The sequence below is a fragment of the Eurypyga helias genome, unplaced genomic scaffold (assembly GCF_000690775.1).
Source record: "Eurypyga helias isolate BGI_N326 unplaced genomic scaffold, ASM69077v1 scaffold27222, whole genome shotgun sequence".
In the NCBI taxonomy this organism is placed as follows: Eukaryota; Metazoa; Chordata; class Aves; order Eurypygiformes; family Eurypygidae; genus Eurypyga; species Eurypyga helias.
In genome coordinates this window covers 1-1,103 of record NW_010238268.1, presented here as the reverse complement: position 1 = coordinate 1,103, position 1,103 = coordinate 1, and the positions used below count along the sequence as shown (strand labels likewise).

At 55.4% G+C, this 1,103-nt stretch overlaps 1 protein-coding gene across 1 annotated transcript; it reads right to left on the bottom strand.

The window, feature by feature from the left end:
- Positions 1 to 293: 293 nt before the first annotated feature.
- On the bottom strand, positions 294 to 956 carry GLTP (glycolipid transfer protein; the record flags this gene model as incomplete). Its single annotated transcript, XM_010147800.1, has 2 exons — positions 294 to 476; positions 806 to 956. Coding segments are annotated over 2 exons (334 nt in total), but the record flags the coding sequence as incomplete, so codon positions are not given.
- Positions 957 to 1,103: the final 147 nt, after the last annotated feature.

Below are 1,103 nucleotides of genomic sequence, written 5' to 3'. Positions count from 1 at the left end.
GTGACACTGCGCCAGCCGCGCTTCATTCCCCGCGGGGGAGCAGACGTGAATCCAGCACTTCGGACTAGAAACACTTGTTTTTCCTCTTCAGTACAAAAGCTTGAGAAATCCGATGATGACACAGGGTATAAATCGCTTTATTGCTACTCTCCATAGAAAATTAATTTATGTGTGTTTAGAAAAACAGGTTATCCACTGCAGATCCAGAGGAGAAACGAAGTCACCTGGGAGCCGGGAGCCGCCCCCAGCGATGAAGACAGCACCCATCACACCTCCTCTCAGCCCCGCCAGCCTCAGGCTTTGTAGCTCAGCTCCGCGTTCATCTTCGTGTACATCTCATAAACGGCGTCCAGGATGGGGGTGACCCTGGAGAGGAACTGACGGATTTTCTCGATGCTTTCCTCCTCTTTGACTTCTTTTCCCTTTTCTAACGCCTTCAGCAAATCTGATTTGTATGGGAGAGCGTAGACTGAGCCCTAGAAAACGGGGGAAGAAGCTGTAAGGTTCCCACAAACACAAAGTCCTCTCCATTCCACATGCAGGATCCCAGTCTGGGTTGTTCCCGGAGGCCTCCGAGCGTACGGAGACCCCTGCGGGTCTCCGGGCCTCCCTGAGGCCTCCGGGAACAACCTTGGGGATGGTGGCTGGACCCTCGGAGAAGCAGGGATGCGCAGAGAGGTAATATATCAGCAGCTTCCCATGTTTCCAAGCTCTTATTCCCCTAAAACATATCGCTGCTGGGGGCAATTCATGGAGAAACCGGGCTTAAAGACAGGGTCTCCTCTACGGAGACGGGAATTCTCACCATGAAGAGCTTCTGCAGCATCCAGCCGTGGTACTTCTTCAGCGCGATCTCGTACGCCTTCATCGCGTTCACCCGGATGAGGTTGGGATGCTCCTCGTCCCGCTCGCCGTCGGAGATGCTCTGCAGCAACACCAGCATGAACTTCAGGCCCCTGTGGGAAGAGCGATCAGGGTGGGGAAGGGGATGCTGCTTCCCAACCTCCAGCCAGGCACCCCCTGATCCTGGCGCATCCAGGTCACCCAAAAACCACACGGCACCCTGCTCACCGAGCTGACGCCTGTCCCTCCTCCCCGAAACG